The 18,878-nt window shown below is 52.8% G+C and overlaps 1 protein-coding gene across 1 annotated transcript in view; it reads right to left on the reverse strand.

Annotated features, from left to right (window-relative positions):
• Positions 1–223: 223 nt before the first annotated feature.
• TMPRSS3 (transmembrane protease, serine 3) overlaps positions 224–18,878 on the reverse strand; it is a 25,670-nt gene continuing 7,015 nt past the window's right edge. Inside the window, exons 3-13 of the mRNA XM_008576916.1 lie at positions 18,800–18,877; positions 17,807–17,923; positions 17,297–17,420; positions 12,522–12,647; positions 11,202–11,245; positions 10,433–10,598; positions 9,442–9,611; positions 7,114–7,209; positions 3,845–3,987; positions 3,063–3,215; positions 224–241 (exon numbers count right to left, since the gene is read on the reverse strand). Of these exons, the coding sequence (XP_008575138.1) occupies positions 224–241; positions 3,063–3,215; positions 3,845–3,987; positions 7,114–7,209; positions 9,442–9,611; positions 10,433–10,598; positions 11,202–11,245; positions 12,522–12,647; positions 17,297–17,420; positions 17,807–17,923; positions 18,800–18,877 (1,235 nt within the window). The remainder of the gene's footprint in view (positions 242–3,062; positions 3,216–3,844; positions 3,988–7,113; positions 7,210–9,441; positions 9,612–10,432; positions 10,599–11,201; positions 11,246–12,521; positions 12,648–17,296; positions 17,421–17,806; positions 17,924–18,799; position 18,878) is intronic.

Here is an 18,878-nt window from a genome sequence, read left to right on the forward strand (position 1 = left end):
TGTTAGCCCAAAGCCCCAGTGGCTGGGTAGAGGCCTGAGAAGCAGGTTGTGCCCAGTGTCTGTCAGGGGATGAAGGACGCTCCTCCTTTGGCGCTGCAGCTAGTGTCAGAAGGCAAAGCCCTGAAGGCCTTGCCTATGTCCACCTTCCCACACAGCAGTCCAGGAAGTGTCAGGCTGTCTCCCTCGCTGCAGGGACTCAGGTGGCAGCTTGTCCCCTTACACTTCAAGTTCTCAGGTCCCTCTAAAAATGAAAACAGAGGTATTACCTTTTTTGGCACTTCAAGACATCTCTCTGACACTATGACAAAGTGGGTACCTGTACTTTACCCTGGCGAAGCGTTGGGCTGTTCTCCATTAATAGGGATAAGGTTGGCCTCTGACAGGTGGGGGGGTGGGGGGTGGGGGAATGGGTGTGCCAGGTCTGTGCAGACCCCAGAGAGGTGTGAGAAAGTCCCCAATAGCAGTGCTTCTGCATTTTTCATCACTGCCCTGAGAATGTTCCATAACTTCCACATGGACATTGTAGGTCTTAGTCTCCTGTTCTTAAGTTCTGGTTTAAGTCAGAACAACTGTTTTAAGCCCCAATCAGATAGAGAAAATGTCTGGCTGAACACATCACTGCCCTGAGAATGTTCCATAACTTCCACATGGACATTGTAGGTCTTAGTCTCCTGTTCCTAAGTTCTGGTTTAAGTCAGAACAACTGTTTTAAGCCCCAATCAGATAGAGAAAATGTCTGGCTGAACACAAGGGTGACAGCTAACAAAGAGGACAATTCCCCGCAGATGTGAGGCTCAGACGGAACAACCAAAGCGCAGACCTGCTGGAAAGGCTGTGGAAAGGGACACCTCTTCTGCGTCTTCCCAGGACATCTGAAGAGAGATCTGGGAAAGGGCATGTCTCTGCCAGTGGCATTTCTTGCAGCCCCTCAGCCAGTCAGAGATGGCTGAGGACTAAGATGCTCTGTAGAGAGCACCGACCACCTGGCTCAGTGAGGCCAGCCAGCTGCAGACCGGGCTCCCCGTGCACAGCTTCCTGACAAGTGTGGAAATTTCCTACACACTTGCAGGGAGCCATATGGCATGTACCAGTGTTTCTCAAGTGTGCCTGAAGAGCCCGTGCATCCACATCAGCAGGGTCCTCACCCCAGACCCCTCATCAGACTTTCTGGAGAAGGGTCCAGGGAATTGTCAGTTTTAACAAACAGCCAGGGGAGTCTTATGCTCCTCAAGCTTGAGATCTGTTCATCCCACTGAGCAAAGTCATGCTGGGCTCCAGTCACGGGTCTGGTCAGACTCACTCTGCCCTGTTAGCTAGGGGGGTGGGGGCTGTAAGTGGGCTCCCTCAGCTGTAACGCAGGGATGGGTGCAGGACTGCCACCAGGCATGCTGGGTGGAAATGGGCTACGACATTATCCTCCAGTCACGGGTCTGGTCAGACTCACTCTGCCCTGTTAGCTAGGGGGGTGGGGGCTGTAAGCGGGCTCCCTCAGCTGTAACGCAGGGATGGGTGCAGGACTGCCACCAGGCATGCTGGGAGGAAATGGGCTACGACATTATCTCCATCCTCCCACCATCATCAGGAGGCTCCCCAGAGTGACTTTTATCCCTGGCCCGCCCCAGCACTCCTGCCAGCTTGAAGAATCGGGAGTTGACTTCCTGTACCCTTCAATGTTTCAAGCTGGCCTTTCATGATACTTGCTGGGTCACATGGGGCTGTGTCCTGTGAGCCAGCGCTGCAGGGCCACCTGCATGTCTCTGCAGCCCAATGCAGAGGACCCGCCCCTCCCTGCCTCCACCTCTGCCCTTGGTGCACACGTGGTCACAGCTGGTCTGTACCCCAGGCTCCCACCCAAGGTGCCCTTGGCCTCTGCAGGGCAGAGGTCGCTCACGGAAACGCCCACCAGACACTCTTTAGGGGGCAAGTGGGTTTGGCTGAATTTCGTACTGAGGAGCATCATGTGGCACACAGTCCCACAGCAAGTGAGCATTGGGGACATCTTCAGTTGGGCCTGTCTTCCAGCACTTACTGGCCAGCCCTGAGCCGCCACCATGCCCTGAGGGCAGGAACTATGGCCAGGGCCAGGGCAGGAGCTGAGACCAGGCTAAGCCCCAGTCCTGGGCCTCCCCCTGGGAAGAGGGAGATGAGAACACTGTGTAGTTTCTTATTTAAAGCAAAAAGAAAAAAAGAAAGAAAAATCAATGAGGAAGAACTGGAATTTACGCTTGAGGCACTTTAACGGTTTGATGTCCTTTCTTAGACAATTGTTTCAAATTAAAGAAACATTTTGAAAAGTCTTTGACCCACAGAGGCAGAAGGCAGGTGTTGCTAGAGGCTGGGGTGGGGTGGGGGAGTGGGGTAAGTACTAAGGGTGCAGGTTTTACTTGGGGATGACAAGATGGAGGTGGTGGCTGCACTACACTGTGGATGCGTCGAATGCCACTGAACTGTTCACCTTCAGATGGTGACTTGTAAGTTACGGAAATTTCACCTCAATTAGGGGGGAAAATAAGAAGTCTTCGAAAGTGGTCCAAGGAGTGATGCAAGACTCGAGCTGGAGTCTGAGATGAAGTTGAGGCCCTGCCCATCCACCATCGCAGGGGGGCTCTCCCTGCCCCCCGGGGTGTCCAGCAATGTCAGGGGTCCCCCTGCCTGCCCAGTCCCACCAGGCCAGCCTTAGCGACTAGGGTCCCCCTGCAGGCCCCACCCGTCCCTTCCACCTCTCCCCCTCCAGGGAGGACCCCCTAAAGCAGAGCTGCCTAAGCCCCTCCTGTTGCAGATTCTGTCCCATCCCTGGCTCTCAGCAAGGTTCCAGCTCCTTAGAGGGCTTTCGGGGTCCTCAGCCACCCCTCAGCCCCTGTCCCCGGTCACACCACCTGCTCATGCCATCCTGCACGCACAGCCTCTCACTCCCCGCCTGGTGAGGCAGGTCAGTCTGCCACCCATGGGCGCAGCGGGGCTCTATGCAGTCACAGCCGTGGGACCCACACCTGCTCAATGCCTCCAGGATGCTAGCGGCTGAATGCGGGGACGGCTGAGCTGGGGGAGCATGCTGCACCCACCTCCATCTGCTCGTGGATCCAGTCCAGGAAGGAGGTGATGCGGGTGTAGACCCCAGGCTTGTTCATCTCAGCACAGCCGATGCCAAAGCTGGTGGCTCCCACCAACTTCCACACCCTCCTCTCTTGACACACCAGGGGCCCTCCGCTGTCTCCCTAGATGGCAGGGAAAGAAGCAGAGGTCAAGGGGACAGGTACAGCTGTGCACTCCTTGTCACCATGGTGGGACCCCTCTTCACGATATCTCACATGGGTGGGGATGCCTCTCACACCCAGCAGCCCTTCTTGAACTGACTCTGGCATTCCCCAGAACAGGTCCCTTAGCCCCTCTGGGTGGTTCCCCTCCAGCTGTGTCTCCTGACCAGCTACTGAAGGTTGAGGGCAGCTGGGTGCAGTGAGGCAGTGCTCTCAGCCGGAGTGTCTGCCTGGGCAGGGGCTTCTATTGACCTGTGGCCCACCAGGTGGCATTGGAGGCCCAGACTCACTGGTTCCCACTGCCTTCCGCCCCTGTTGACCCCCTGCAAACTCAGAGGATGGGGCAGGAGGGGAGCAACATGAAACCCCTCCCACCACCAGCTCCCAAGCAGAGTCGGAGGCTGGTGAAACACAGCCCTAGCACCCAGGAAAGGAAGTGCTATCTTGAGCAAATTTCCTCCCCACGCCCTGTAAATTTGCTTTTCACCCAGTCACAGAGACACACCGGGAATGGCCTGTCCCAGGGGCTGGGTCACCATACCACAGCCTCACCCACCAGCGTGGCCCCCAGAGGTCACAGGGCCCCTTACCTGGCAACTGTCCACACCGCCCTTCAGGTAGCCTGCACAGAGCATGGACGGGGAGATGATGCCACCGTACACGTCCCTGTGGTTACAGATCTTGTTGGAGATTAAAGGGACAGCCACGTGGTTCAGGACAGGGGAGGCGTCGCCTGCTCCAAAGCAAGGGTTGGGGTGTACAGTGAGAAGGGAACATGTGGGGACCAGAGGGACAGAGGCGTGACACCCAACAGGATGCCATGGTGGGCATCCAGGTGTGGTCCTGGGTGGGACCAGCATACTCGCCTGTGATGCAGCACATCAAGCCCTAGAGCCTGCCCCTTCTAAGTAGCCACGTGCCACTGTGCTTCACATCAGGGCCATGTACTGCCCAAAGGTGCCACATCCTCCCCAGGGCACATCCCAGGCAAAGTAGCTGATCTGCACCAGCCCATTTGATTCTCAGAGCAACCCAGTTATGGGAGAGAAACTGAGGCTCACGAAGGTCACACACACAGCTTCTTGGTGGAACCATGGTGTGGTCAGCAGAAAAATGACATCCACATCCTGATCCCTAAGACTATGTCACTTAAATGGTGAAAGGGACTTGGTGGATGAGATTAAACAAAGGATCTTGAGATGGGGAGATTACTCTAGATTGCCCGCGTGGGCCTTAAATGTCATCACAAGGGTACTTATAAGGAAAAGAAGGAGGCAGGAGGGTCAGAGAGGGAGACGTGATGACGGAAGCTGAGATGAGCCTGAGAGATGTGAAGACTTCAACGCTGCTGGCTTTGAAGAGGGAAGAAGGGGCCACAAGCCAAGGCGGATTCTAGAAGCTGGAAAAAGCAAGGAAATGAATTCTCCCCCAGCACCTCCAGAAGGAGCACAGCCCACCAACATCTTAATTTCAGCCCACTGAGACTGATTTTAGACCTCCAACCTCCATAACTGTAAGATAATAAATGTCCTCCAGTCATTTTAAGCCACTAAGTTTGGGGTGACTTGTTGCAGTGGCAACAACCTGCAGTGGGTCACCTCACCACCCACACCAACAGGATCGACCCCTCCAACTTGACTATTTGTGACCCAGTATCTTAATGTTTTATAGGCTTAAAGCAGGAGGCGCCTTGCCCTCTGTCTGTCTAGCATGTGTTGGCAGGTGGTGTGTCCAGGTGTGCAGGGTGCAGTGAGTGTTGGTCTGTAGGGGCTTCCCAGATCCTCCCGCACATTGACCACACTTTCAACAGGGACTGCCTGATCATGACATCAGGCTGAGTGTCGTACTGTCGCTATTCACCCACTAAGATTCAGTGAAGGCAATGAAATAACCATCTCCAAATTCTCAGAGAACAAACATGGAGAAGGGCTGGGTGGGGGGCATGAAAATGGACCCCAGCCCTTGCACCAGCTGGCATGTGAGCCCACAGGGCACTTGGGGCCCTCTGCCTCGGTCTCCTCACCCACAAGATGAGCATGATGACAACACCCCCTGCAGGGGCTGCTCTGTGGGACAAAGGGTGTCACATGAGACATTCAGCTCCATGCCTGGTACATGGTGAAACAGAGCTCAGCGTGTTGTCAGGGGGAGCTTCCAATGCAGGCAGAAGGATGCAGCCAGTCCTGTAAGACTCCCCGGGGAAAGAGGTCACTGGACCTCTGTGGGGGACAGAGCAGTTTAATAACAAGGAGATGAGCATCTCTGTGGAGAGATCCAGAACCTCCCAGGGGAAAGGGGCTGTTCTCCAGTTCCTCCTCTGCAGAGTCCAGCATTATTAGAATCACTCTGGAAGGCTGGATGACCCCAAATGGGAACTCATGAGAACTCACCATGAGAGGCAGGGGAGCGTCGACTGGGTCCCTGCTTCCACCACCAACCAAGGATGCTGGTTCTGGTGGAGCTGAGGCCCCAGGACCAGCCATGTCAGCACAGAGCTGATGGCCAAGTGGTTGAGCTTGAGTCTAAAAAGAGCTATGGGTGCCCCAGCTAGGGTGGGCACCACTGTGGGCTGGTGGGAATGTGGGCCAGCAAGGCCCTACAGACCCTGAGGATCTGGGTAAGCCCCCACGTGCCTTCAGGAGGGGCAGGTTCATCTAGTAGGTCTCAAGAGGAAACTACTGAACTTCCTGATTTGAGTCGAATTGTGGGCCCCCAAAAACATGTCTCCTGGACACCATAGAATATTGACTTTATTTGAGAGAGGGTCTTTGCAGGTGCAATTATGGTAAGGATCTCGAGATGAGATCATCCTGCATTTAAGCTGGGCCCTAAATCCAATGACTGGTGTCCTCATAGGACAAAGGAGAGGGAGATTTGAGATACAGAGGCAGGGGGAAAGGCTAAGTGAGGACAGAGATTGGGGCTGAATGGTGCATCTACAAGCCAAGGACGTCCAGGGACAGCTGGAGCCCCGAGGCTGGGGGAGAGGCCTGGGACAGATGCTCCTGCAGAGCCTCAGACAGAAGCACCGTTGCCAGCACCTGATCTCAGACTCCTGGCTCCAGAACTGCGAGAGAATAGATTTCTGTTGTTTCAAGCCATCTAGTTTGAGGTAATTTGTCACAGCAACCCCAGGAAACTAACGCTGTTCCCACTAACAGGGAAAGCAACTGTGGGAAACCCAGGGACTGTGGGCACGTCTGTGCCCCGCACTGATGAAGGGCGGTACAGGTTCACCTGCATTTTTTGTTGTTAATTACATTACTACTTCTGTTATCATAGCAAAAAGATCCCATTTGGTTACTTTTTCTAGTTGTCCTTTGTAGGACAAAATACGACAATACTTCAAAAAGTTTGTGGAAAAATAGAATTATACAATAACATGAATCTTTTCATGGACTTTTTGAAGACCCCTCAGAAATCTTCCAAAGTCCCACTAGGCAAAAAGTCCTCACAGTCACAAATCTGTGACTTCTGAATAGGGCTTGGGTGGGTTGACTAGGTGAGCTCTGTCTGTACTTGGGAAACAGGGTGGGAGGACAGGTAAAGGAGGTGCAAGGAGGGGCCCACGAATGTGTTAGTGAGGGTCTCTCCACCGGGGGGTGCCCACGGTTCTGCGTGTTTTCTCTCCCAGGAGGTCTGCAGTTTCACACTGTCCCAAGACAAATGGAACCATGACGCAAGACCCACAGCTACTCAGCTGGTTGCATGTTTTGAACAGTGGACTCACACCGCTTGGCCGGGACATCTGGGTATCCCCATAAGAATAGCACATTGGGACATTGGAGGGGCCCCTCCCCAACCCAGCCCTCAAGGTTCTGGGTTCCCAGGCTCAGAATCTTCGTTCCAGATCACTGACCTCCATCCTCTGTGGCCCCCCATCCTGATGTCCAGCACAGTTTCCCATCAGGGAACTTCTCTTCTGAGTTGGGCAGACAGACTGGTTGGATCATCTCTGTTTAAAGGGGGGACAGCAACTCTCAATTCGATCAAAGCAGTAGTCGCGAAATCAATTAATCTCATGGGCGTTTAAGTCTCTGAGGAGCAAAGACTTCCTCCCAGGGAAAGGTCCAGACCTTGCTTATTTAAAGGCAATTAGATCAGAGAGGGGACCCCACCCCCAGCTCACTACCCAGAACTCTTACAACTACAAAACAGCCCTCCACAGAGGCAACACAAATGAGTCTAGACCAGGAGTCGGCAAACCTTTTCTGTAAGGGGCCAAACAGTAAATATTTTGGGCTTTGTGGGCCATGTAGTTTCTGCTACTGCCACCCAACCCTGCCATTGAGCACATAAGCAGCCACAGGTAAGAGGAACACAGATGGGTCTGGTGCGTGCCAATAAAATGCTGTTTGCCAGAACCAACGATGGGTCAGATTTGGCCAGCAAGTTAGAGCTCACCCACTCCTGGTCCAGACCATGGATCCATACGTCCTTTACAGAACCTCATTCCATGAGCATTCCTGCTGTTCTGAGACACCTAGAAGCAGCACATCTGCCCATGTGGGGGAGTGTGTCACATACACCCTCCACCAGAGACAGTGTCATGCATGTGCCACCAGAGAGGCGCTAAGCTTTCTGGGTAGGACAATAACAGGAAGGTAGAGAAAGAATAAGGGGACTCATTTAAATTTTTATCAATGTACAAGTGCTGCCTCCTCATTTCCTGTAACCAGATATATTTAATAATAGTTAGCAAAGTAGCACCAACATAACAATTTCTCTGTTTCAGAGTATTATGTGTGCCATGTGATAAACACCCTGAAGGTTTGGCTGTCAAATCTGCAGCTGGTCTGTTGCCAGATTCTCCTCCAAGAAGCGAGGATTCATCTGCTTCACTGTACTCTGCCTGCTCCTCAACCTGCCTGTATCCCCTGGGAAGGAAAAGGGAGCTTTCATTTATTTAGGAGTAGGCTCATCCAGAGGGCAGGAATTGACTTTTTTAAAGAAATAGAGCCATTTGGAGCCTGCTGAACTCAGCCGCTTGTTGGGAGAGAACTTTCTGGAGCACTTCCAGGAAGCTGGAGATGCCAGTGTCGTTCCACCTGTAAAGAAGTGGAGGAAATCGCCACAGCCAGCTTGCCAGTGGCGAGGCTCTGCTTCTCAGCTGAGGCTGGGACTGCACTCCTCTACCCAGAGACAGGGCAGGTGGGTGGTGTGGTGGAGGGGGACACCACAGCAAGCTCCTGGACAGGGAAGTGCTCTTTGTTCCTGTGGACAGGCTGGTGACTCTCTTCCACCTCCTAGAGGCACCAGGCCGCCTGACCTGGAGAAGCTCTTTCTGCCTCCAGGTAGCCCCAGGGAGGGAGAAAGTGGCACCAGACAAACTGAGCAGACCAAAGTAGAGCCACAAAAGCTCTAAAATTAGATTATATCTGAACCATGGTCCACAAAAGCAGGCCAGGAACTCCGAACTAAATCCAAACAGGGTGGCCACTATCAGGCCTCATGGCTGGCTTAACCTCAGCACAGCCAGGTTGAGCAACTTTCCCCCTTCTTCCCCACCCCTTTCCCTTTTCTGCTCCGGGAACTGAGATTCCTCTCCTGGGAAGGGGTAAACATGACCATTATCATCAAGGGAACCTCTTGTGGGCTGCATCTAGCAGGCTTCGGGCTGGAATGCTTTGTACTGAGATAGTGGCTAATCGGGGAGGCTATGACTTAACCTACCAGATGTTATCAGGCCACAAGGGCTGTGTCACCTTGCCTACCACTGATTTCAAAATTGCCTGTTACTCTGTCAGAACCCTCCCTAAAAGTCTTATAAACCTCCTGCTTTTCTTGGTTTGGGGGAACTGATCTGGCTCTGTCATCCCTCCACGTTAGTGGACATAAAGCTCTTGGCTGAAATGACACCGGCTTGGGTCTCTCTCTCTTCTCTGTCTCACAAAACCTAACAGCCACCTGCTACAATGGAAAATTTATGTAGAACACAGAGTCACCCTATGAAATAGCCAAATTGTCCAGGATACAGTTGAAAATGCTTACCATACCAAGAACAAGAAAAATCCTACAACTTTAACGAGAAAAGATAATTAACTGATGCCAATGCCAACACGAATCACATGTTGAAATTATCTGATGAGGATTGTAAAGGAGCCATCATAAAAATGTTCCAACAAGCAATTACAAATCCTCTTGAAGCAAATGAAAATCAACAGAACAACACAGAAACCCAGCATACCATTGAACGTGAGTGGCCCGACCAGCTTCATGAGGGCGATGTCATTGCCCAACCTCTTTGGCTTGTACTTGCTGTGGTAGATGATTTTTTCCACCAAATGGGAAGGAGCTGGACTGTCCAGCAGGGAAATTAGACCCACTTGGATGGTCCATGACTTGGGGAGGTATAGACTGAAACAAGAAGACCAAGAGGTAAATCACAAGGAAAATCAAACCACTCAACCCATTGTCCTCAGGTGTCCTGAGAGCCCAGGGAGGTGGCGGGACATGTTATCAGGCAAGAGATGGCCCCTTTCCTGCTTGTGCATGCTAGACATCTCACCATGGCTCCCATGCCCTGCAGAAACACAGATTCACACCCAGGTATTCCTGGACAGACCTCACTCTCTGTCCTTCATAGGTCTTCTTGGCATTGAGAACTGAGCTCAATTTAGATCATTGCAAGGGAGTATCAGCGCTCATTCTCCATCAGACAGTAACCAAATCAGGAGGTAAAAATGGCAGGGTGAATTAACACTGCATATGGAAGACTTTTCTGTGGTTTTCTTACACTGTAAGCTCCTGAGAGTGTAAGAAGGGAGACTACATGAATGCCCCCCCAACACACCTGTAGCTCCCCACCCCACCCTGCTCCATCCTACCCGGTCTCAGTCATAACAGGCTCTTCTGGAATTAACTACGGGAAGGTCTAGGTCCTTTTGTTTTTGTGGGTTTCCTCCTGCACAAGAGCTTCCTTCCTCCTCTTTCTACCTTTTCTGTATGGGCTGCAGGTCTAAAATCCTTAAAATGAGCTCAGGATCACTGGTCACTCCCCATAGAGGGTGACAGGTCTGTGGTGAGGAGGGCAGGGCCTCCCCAGCTGACATTAGTTGTGGTGGTCGTTCTGTCTGCTGCTTTCTGGACCTGCTGCTTTCCACCCAAATCATATGCCCTAGAACTGGGCAGGGGCCCAGGAAGATGGGGGCCACACCCAGGAGATCAGGAGCACTCACTCGTAAACACAGTGTGCAGCTGTGATGACCCACAGGGGCGTGATGATGGAGCCCCCACACAGGTGGTACCCCTGGAACTGAAGGCTGACCTGCCAGGGCCACTGCGCGAGTGAGGACATGTTTCCACCAACGATGCGCGGGCTGTAACCCATCCTCAGACCACAGACTGCAGAGGGAGAGCAAGGGCTATGGGCAGATCCTGCACACCCTTCTGGAGGAAATGGTGTCACAACGGGGACCTGCTCCTCTGTCCCCCAACATCACTGCCACCCGCCCAGAGCTCACAGCAGTTCTAAGACAGCAGGGGGGTGCTCAGGGTGAGAGGTGGGCACAGGCTCACAGGGAGGCCTGAGGACGGCAGGGTGTGGTGGGGGATGAAGAGCCCTTTGGAGCAAGGAGCCTACCCCACCCCTGGATGATGACAACACAGGGATGTCAGTCAGCTCCCCAACAGGAGCAGGCAAGAGCCTTCCGCAGCCCGACCCCTCTACTGCAAGACCCCACCCCTGCAACGTGAACTCCCCCTCTTCCAGGAACCCAGGGTGCCTTCCCTGGAAATTCTATAGAGTGACAGTCGGTCCTGTCCTCTGCTGAGAAGTTGCTGGGCTGCCTTCCCCCGCCCACCGACAGGAGAGGCTGATGCTGCTCCCCTCTTCCATCAGGTGGGGGCACACAGAGGAAGGGACTCAGCCGTCCTTGGGGAGTTGGGGGACAGGGGTGCAGGCGAGCACTTGCACCCCTTTTTTCTCTGCGTTTCTCAAACTCTTACCCATGCACGCCAAGGTAACCACACGACCCGAGGCACACCCCTCCCTAGAGTGGAAAGAGAGCAGGCTTCATGAAAAATACTCCAGGCCTGTGAAATGAACACGTTTTTAACTTAACCTTAGGATAAGGGAAAAAATAAACTATTTCTTCTGCTCCTGAATATAGATTACAATTTCAGTCTATGCAAAAAACAGCTAACGGTGAGAGTGAGGTCCCGCAATTCACTGTAAAACACTTGACCAGCAGTGACGTACTGCGTGTGTGTGGTGGGCTGCTCAGTATTTTTAAGCTTCACATGGCAGAGGATGGGAGATGCACAGGGAGAAATATTGTTTAAACACACATTGGTGTCATTTGCGTGACCATTTACCCCAATGTTCTTCACATGCTAGACCCTAGGGGACACAGAAGGCTGGGGGGACAGTGTGGCAGGCTCTCTGGGACCCCTTCAGTCTGGGTTCACACACCTCAGAGAGGACTCCTCCTGGGAGCAGTGAGATGTGATCACCCCAGAATGACACACACTCCCCCACCCCAGTCCATTACACACATGCAGACCAGGGCATGTGCTTTCCTTATAACGGAGGGAAAGGGATCCCCAAATATTTGTAACTTTTTCTGCCGTTAGAGCCCCAGCTTCATCATGCAAGAGAAGCTGGTGTCACCAGACTGAGAATTTAGGACCTGGAGATGAGTTGTCAGTCTGGATTGCATGTGGGTCCCAAGGGGCTTGTTCATTCCACGATAGACAGACTGACAAGCCCGTTCTTCCCAGAGCAGAGAACACACATCTTGGAGTTTGGCCCATGGTGTCAGGAAGAGAGTTTGGAACTTGGATTTAGGATGCCTGGCTGTGTCTGCTGCTCCCCGTCTACTGGGACAAGGCAGATGACCGTCTCAGTTTTAGGTGCCCGACTCTTACTTAAGGATAGCTGATTCTGCCCCCACCACGAGTCGCTGGGGACACGTAGAGTAACTGGTGAATGTTAGAGTACTTTGTAAACAAGAAGGGAAAGTTTCTTTCTTAATTTCATGTTTTCTTTCTTCTTCCCTCCCTCCCTTCCTTCTTTCCTTCCTCCCTTCCTTCCTCTTGCTTATCTCCTTCCATTCCCAAAACATACCTGGAGTTCCTGCTACGTGACAGGCACCGTACTGCACTTATCACACGCACATCATGATTACCCTGCTACTATGTGTCCTTTCCTTTTTTCCTTGGGCCATATTTGCCTGGTTTGGGGTTAGGTTCTTGCACATCACAGCTTCAGAAATCCAGCAGATGAATTGACACCTGTGCGTACAACAGCATCGCCTAACCACTCACCTCACATACACCGATTGGTGTAATGCGGTCACCTTGTCATCTGGCAAGAAGTGATTGATAGACACAAAGTCCTCCTGGAACTGCTCCTCAATCAAGTCCACTCTGAGGTTATCTGAACTGACGTAGCTGTGAGCACATTGGAAACACAGACCTGATGTGTTAAACTTACTCTTTGAAGCTACATTTCAAATCAATCTGTGCTCAAGTCAAAAGATGACAGGCACCACACTTAGGGACATCATTTTATCCACCCCCGCAACTGTCAAAGATTTCCTTTTGCCCATAAAGTCCACACACCTTAGCAAGGTATTCCAGACCATGGGAGCTAGGATGATCCCCGCTTCTGGCTCCACGACCCTGCTCCCCCTACCCCCAGGATCCAGCCGTGTGGAGGGAGGACCACTCTGGTGTCACTGAGTGGGCCGCAGCTTGATGCATTTGCTGAAAAGACCTTCACTTGGCCTGAAGCAAGCCCCAGAGGGAGCTAAATGCAGAACCAGGTACTGCATTGTCAGCCAGGCACCAAAGTGGGTGGCAAGCTCCTCAACAACTGTGGGCTGGGGAGGTCATGGGACATCCCCGTGTGCCCCAAGCTGGCGTGGGTCCCATTGGAAAGAGATGAACAAATGGAAAGAAGCATCTCGGGAGACACCGGGACCAAGTACAAGTTTAAGGTGTCAGGCCACAGATCTTCTGGTGAACGCTGGTGAAGGGTCGAGAGATGGAAGGTGGAGAATGGAGAGCCACTGTCCCCTGCCCCGTGGAATGAAGAAAATAGCGCACAAGCTCCTCAACAACTGTGGGCTGGGGAGGTCATGGGACATCCCCGTGTGCCCCAAGCTGGTGTGGGTCCCATTGGAAAGAGATGAACACATGGAAAGAAGCATCTCGGGAGACACCGGGACCAAGTACAAGTTTAAGGTGTCAGGCCACAGATCTTCTGGTGAACGCTGGTGAAGGGTCGCGAGATGGAAGGTGGAGAATGGAGAGCCACTGTCCCCTGCCCCGTGGAATGAAGAAAATAGCGCGCTTGGCCTGCTTCACCCACTGTCAAGCAGGCTCCCATCAGGTGACCGTGGGCACTAAGGGGGATGTGTGCATAGAATGCCAAGTTCAGTCAGGTTGGGGTTGTGAGGGAAATGTCACTGAGGCAGCGGCCACAGCTGCAGCAGGCCTCCCAGGGACAGCTCCATCTGCCGATACAGCAGGCGCTGGCGTGGAGGAGCAGATTGTCGCTGGGGTGTGAGCTCCTGATGCAGGTGGCAGGGCAGTGGGCAGGGGCTTGTGACATGAAAAGGACTCCCAAATGCTGCAGCCAGAGCCCCATGAATGGTTGAAGTCTCAGAGTGGTAGAAATGATCACAACCACAACCTCAAACTCGTGTTCCTATGAACCAGGCTCAATTCCACACTCTTAAAGTCATTTGAACTCACAATGACCCTATTATTACCTCCATTTCCTAAGGGAGGAAACTGAGGCACATGTTACATAACAGGCCTGAGTCTACGCTTGGATCTGAGCCCAAGCAATCGGCCAGACAGTATTTTCATCCTTTTTTGTTTTAGTCACAGACAGCTGACCCAGGATGCAGGCACACAGAGAAGACTGAAGAAGGGCTTTCAAGGAGAGAAGTAGGAAGAATAAACAAAAAAAGAATACAGAAGTGAGTCTTAGAAACTGGAGCCATGGACAGGGAAGGAGAAAGCAAGTTTGTAGGGAAGGCAGGCGACGTGGAGGTGGCAGCCCAGAGAAATTGCATCTCCTGGACTTCCTCTTAAATGGAGCATTTTAATGGTAGGAAGGAATATTTTACCAAACGGCTGGAGAGGGACAAGGGACAAGAGGAGAGAGGGATGTCTAAGGGCTGCCCATACTGTGGGGTGGGCCCTAACTGCTTCCCGGGAGCACGGGGTGGGAAAGGGCTCGCTCTGAGCATTCTACAAAACAGGGCAAAGAGGCCTTGGGATCTGCCTGGAGAGGGTGGTACACTGAGAGAGAGGAGGAGGGGGAAAGGGAAAAGAAAGTGGTCTCCCCTCCCTGCCACTGGTGAGTCAGAGACGGGAACCAGCAGGGAACAGGAATGCCTGGTGCAGAAGCTCGCAGCTGCTTGCAGCGGGCTGTGTGTGAGTGTGTGTGTGAGCATGCATGTGTGTGAGCATGCATGTGTGAGTGTGCATGTGTGTGAGCATGCATGTGTGAGCGTGCATGTGTGTGTGAGCATGCATGTGTGTGTGTGAGCATGCATGTGTGTGTGTGAGCATGCATGTGTGAGCATGCATGTGTGTGAGCATGCGTGAGTGTGCATGTGTGTGTGAGCATGCATGTGTGAGCGTGCATGTGTGTGTGCATGCATGTGTGAGCATGCACATGTGTGTGTGTGAGTGTGTGTGTGAGCGTGCGTGCATGTGCACGTGCGGGTGTGGGTGTTGGTGTGGTGTGAGCTTCCTCCTCCTTGTCTCAGAGCAGTAAAGTCTACACCATTCCTGAAGGCATTCATGTGAGTGGCCTTTGCTGTTGTCATTGAACTTGGAGTGTGGCTGATCTCTGAATCAGGTTGGCATTGCGTGAGGAGGAGCCCGGCCTCGGGGACGTAGGTGGAAGATATTTCAGGTTTCACCTGCTTTGCAGAAAGGGTGCTGAGAACATGATGCATCAATTTTGGAAGTTGAGGACTCAGAGCAGTGTGGCTTTGATGACTGTTTCTTGGGTGCAGAGAAGCATTTCCAAGTCCGCCCTTCTCAGCCCTGCTCAGTTCCTAAGGTGAGCGTGGGAATGCAAAGAGCCTGCCTGCTTTGAACTCTGAGAGTCGAGAGTGAAGAGGAGCAAGCGTGACCTTAGGGAACCCACGGGAGCATGGCCACCATGGGGAGTCAGGAGGAAGGGGCCAGCAGAGAGAAGGAAGATAGGTCTGGGCAAAAATATGTCACCCCGATGCAAAAAACTCATGTAGGCAACACCAAATGTGGAAAAGTGAAAAATCCTCTACATTTTGCTAAACAGCTGTTTTGAGTGATGAAGTTTTCACTANCATTTTAATGGTAGGAAGGAATATTTTACCAAACGGCTGGAGAGGGACAAGGGACAAGAGGGGAGAGGGATGTCTAAGGGCTGCCCATACTGTGGGGTGGGCCCTAACTGCTTCCCGGGAGCACGGGGTGGGAAAGGGCTCGCGCTGAGCATTCTACAAAACAGGGCAAAGAGGCCTTGGGATCTGCCTGGAGAGGGTGGTACACTGAGAGAGAGGAGGAGGGGGGAAGGGAAAAGAAAGTGGTCTCCCCTCCCTGCTGCTGGTGAGTCAGAGAAGGGAACCAGCAGGGAACAGGAATGCCTGGTGCAGAAGCTCGCAGCTGCTTGCAGCGGGCTGTGTGTGAGTGTGTGTGTGAGCATGCGTGTGTGAGCATGCATGTGTGAGTGTGCATGTGTGTGTGTGTGAGCATGCATGTGTGAGCATGCATGTGTGTGTGTGAGCATGCATGTGTGTGTGTGAGCATGCATGTGTGAGTGTGCGTGTGTGTGAGCATGCATGTGTGAGCATGCATGTGTGTGTGGGCATGCATGTGTGAGCATGCATGTGTGTGCGTGAGCATGCACGTGTGAGCATGCATGTGTGTGTGAGCATGCGTGAGTGTGCATGTGTGTGTGTGAACATGCATATGTGAGCGTGCATGTGTGTGTGTGTGAGCATGCACATGTGTGTGTGTGTGAGTGTGTGTGTGAGCGTGCGTGCATGTGCACGTGCGGGTGTGGGTGTTGGTGTGGTGTGAGCTTCCTCCTCCTTGTCTCAGAGCAGTAAAGTCTACACCATTCCTGAAGGCATTCATGTGAGTGGCCTTTGCTGTTGTCATTGAACTTGGAATGTGGCTGATCTCTGAATCAGGTTGGCATTGCGTGAGGAGGAGCCCGGCCTCGGGGACGTAGGTGGAAGATATTACAGGTTTCACCTGCTTTGCAGAAAGGGTGCTGAGAACATGATGCATCAATTTTGGAAGTCGAGGACTCAGAGCAGTGTGGCTTTGATGACTGTTTCTTGGGTGCAGAGAAGCATTTCCAAGTCCGCCCTTCTCAGCCCTGCTCAGTTCCTAAGGTGAGCGTGGGAATGCAAAGAGCCTGCCTGCTTTGAACTCTGAGAGTTGAGAGTGAAGAGGAGCAAGCGTGACCTTAGGGAACCCACGGGAGCATGGCCACCATGGGGAGTCAGGAGGAAGGGGCCAGCAGAGAGAAGGAAGATAGGTCTGGGCAAAAATATGTCACTCCGATGCAAAAAACTCATGTAGGCAACACCAAATGTGGAAAAGTGAAAAATCCTCTACATTTTGCTAAACAGCTGTTTTGAGTGATGAAGTTTTCACTAAATTTCTGACTTTCCAAGTTTTGTTCTTTGGGGTTCTTGGGGAAGTGTGTGTGGACGTGGGTGTGACCACCAGGACAAGCAGGACGTGTCCAGGAAGCGACTCCAAAGGCCATGGAATGAGGAGCCATAGGACTCAGCTTTCACCTCCAGGGCCCTTCATTGCACGTTTGCATCTAGGGTCCTGCCCTGACCCTGAGGAACCCCAAAGATGCCATTTTCCATGTGCCATGAGCAAGTCACCAGGCCTGCCAGCCTCGGCCTGCCCGTCTGTGAGATGCGGGTGACGTTGCGCACGGCAGCTGTGAGGCTGGAGCAGGGCCACGTGTGGAAGTGCTGGCAGCGCCCAGCCAGGCCGCAGCCGCCTGTCTTCTCCGCTCCCACACTTACCACTTTCCCAACGGGCTGGAAACGGTCAGAACTTACCTTGGAAAACCCATCTGGGCACAGGCGACATTTGCGTAGTGCTCTTTCCAGTCATCAGAGCACATGGTCTTCCACGAAGCCGCTGCGAACACCTGGAGCACAGCGCTCTGGCCGCTGACCCGGACTGGCCGGCACCCGGGGAGAGGGTGCTGTGAGTGGGACAGTGCCCACAGCAGCCCAAGCCCTCCTCAGTGCATCCAACCTGCTGCTTATCCGCATGGCCTCCCCCTGGCAGAGCAGCCACAGTTCCTACCGTCTGGACCCCCACCCGGACTTCTTGGAGGTCTCGTCTTATTTATTGCCTGTGTAGTTTCCCCAGTTGCAGTTGAGCTCCATGGAATGGCCCTCCCTGAACACCCAGCCCAGGAGCTCCCCAGCCAAATGCCAGATGAATCCCAGCAGGACATGACATGACAGTGGCAGGACATGGACCTGCTGCACAGGTGGGAAGGGGCAGGATTGGGTTCTGCTGACCTCCTCCCTCTTTATGGTGAAAAGACAGGACCTCACCACATCGGTACTCGTCCTCCCCGTCTTTACAGTCTGACTTCCCATCACATCGAGCCGTCAGTTCAATGCACTTAAAAGACGAACGACATCTGTACTTCCCAGAGCAGTCAAAATGGACTGAGAAAAGGGGAGGAAGGCGGGAGTGTTAATGAACAGCTCTTTCAGTGTGCAGCACCAACGACTATACACCTGCCACACAGCACTGGGCTCGCCCATGAATAATGAAACCTGCATTGAAATGGCATCCCTCTCTGCAGCCTGTTTCTTCAGCCCAGTTTCTGTTCTGCATTCCAGGGGGAGGGGCTCCTGCACCCCACTTTGTCTCCCTAAGCAGCCTGGCCCGGGAGCCACAACTCAAGGTGCATTGAGACTCTGGAGGGCTCAAGTTCAAAAGAGAAACTGTGTGGCTGTGGGTGGACCCACTGAGCCGGCCGAGCAAGAGGTCGGACTAAGAACTGCAGCCACCCTGTTCTCTCTGACTCCAGGAAGGACTGTGAACCACACAGCCATGCAGGTGGCAAATTAAACTGATTTCCAATCCAATTATTTGAAAGACAATATGAGAAATGTGTCCCCATTAGGCACTCTCCATCCAAATGACCCACTTTCTCAAAAGCCACATTCACCTTATTATAAAAATAGCTGGTGTGCCTGGCATTGAGTGAACGGGCCTCTTTGTCTTCTCCACCCAGGTTGGCTCCCCCCTTCCCACCCGCAGGATTTTATTTCATCAGCTGACTTTGGACACATCTAACTGGGCAGCTTCCTTGGTGACAAAGCTCCAAGCATGGCCAACAGCCCCTGCTGGGCCCCAGACTGGACTTACATTCATGCAGGCAGATAAAGCCCCAAGTCAGGTCAGCAAACCCAGTGCTGTTTGCCTCCAGTAACGACAGTTGGGCTGCTGCACAACACAGATGTGGGGGGAGCTCATGAAAGCTTTAACACTTGCATAGGGACTTGAGAGCCTGCTAAATAATGGATTGTACTCACTGCCCAGACCAATGGCCAGTGCTAATATCAGTGCAATGATCCCAATGACGATGATTGGAAAAAACTTCAATGGCAGCAG

This window comes from Galeopterus variegatus, unplaced genomic scaffold (genome assembly GCF_000696425.1).
Source record: "Galeopterus variegatus unplaced genomic scaffold, G_variegatus-3.0.2 Scaffold1427, whole genome shotgun sequence".
Lineage (NCBI taxonomy): Eukaryota > Metazoa > Chordata > Mammalia > Dermoptera > Cynocephalidae > Galeopterus > Galeopterus variegatus.